Consider the following 1,174-nt stretch of genomic DNA (forward strand, 5'->3'; position numbering starts at 1 on the left):
ATGTTCCCACCTCAGCATGAGTGTTTTGTAGACGGAGTCTCTCAGCTGGAAGGCGTGGTTACTGACGGCCAAGTTGTGCTCAAGTCTGAACGGCTCCAACACCACGCCGTCTCGTACGGGGAACGTCAGCCGCAGGTCGTCGCTCGGGTTACCTGGGACAAAAGAAAAAAAAAAGAGGCGGTTTTTAGGGCGACAAACTTCATCTGCATTTCAACCAAAAACTCCAGCAACTAAAGTAAGTTTCTGTCCAAAGTCCCTCCTTTTTTTAAATCGTTACTAACTGCATGTAAAGACGGCGCCTGTAAAAGACGGCGCGGCGTCTCACCTGTGGACACCTGCTGGGAGCTGATGTTGGGTTTGGTGTCCGGGGGGAGGTAGGGGGGTTTGGTGTCCTGGCCCGGGGACAGGTAGGGGGGTATGGACGTCCCCGGCGTCATCGGAGGCGTGGGGTTCCCTCCCATCGGCGAGCTGGGATACCCGGGCATCACCCCGCCCCGCCCCGGCTGTGAGGCGAGGAAGAGGACGAGTGTTTAGAGAGCGTCTCATTAACCCCTTCAGGTCTGCTTTAATATGACACACACTCACCGCTCTGCACTCAAAATGTGCTTTTCATAATCAAGCTTTATAAATATTACATGTTAATATGATTTTCTATTTTCATTGAGTTTACTTTTAACCAACATCAGTCCTGATCGTAAATATTAAATATTCATCAATTTTATGAATTTTAACCCTTTAAATGCCAAATTTTTATCATGATGCTTTTTAGATGAAAATTATAACAATTATTATTATTTTCAATATACGACATTCAAAGTAGATTGTTTTTATGATCACAGCCGAGGATATATCAATGATTATTATTATTATTGATTTTCATACGTTTTTATTTTTGTGTCAGATACTCACACTCATACCGCTCCGCACACGAAACGCACTTTTCAAAATCAGGCTATACAAATATTATACAGTAATATTATTTTCTACTTTTCTTGAATTTATTTTTAAACCAACATCAGCCCTAATTATTCATATAAAATATCCATTAATTTTCACAATTTTAACCCTTTAAATGCCAGTTTTTTGTCATTACTATGTTTTTGGATTAAAAAAGAATTATTTTTGATGTACTACATGCAAAGTAGGTTTTTTTTATTATTATTATGACAGTCTG

At 40.5% G+C, this 1,174-nt stretch overlaps 1 protein-coding gene across 1 annotated transcript; it reads right to left on the bottom strand.

Annotated features, from left to right (window-relative positions):
• Nucleotides 1-10: 10 nt before the first annotated feature.
• On the bottom strand, nucleotides 11-503 carry LOC121939632 (zinc finger MIZ domain-containing protein 2-like; the record flags this gene model as incomplete). Its single annotated transcript, XM_042482630.1, has 2 exons — nucleotides 11-152; nucleotides 326-503. Coding segments are annotated over 2 exons (320 nt in total), but the record flags the coding sequence as incomplete, so codon positions are not given.
• Between the last annotated feature and the right edge of the window lie 671 nt (nucleotides 504-1,174).

Source organism: Plectropomus leopardus, unplaced genomic scaffold (assembly GCF_008729295.1).
Source record: "Plectropomus leopardus isolate mb unplaced genomic scaffold, YSFRI_Pleo_2.0 unplaced_scaffold5350, whole genome shotgun sequence".
Classification (NCBI taxonomy): Eukaryota; Metazoa; Chordata; class Actinopteri; order Perciformes; family Serranidae; genus Plectropomus; species Plectropomus leopardus.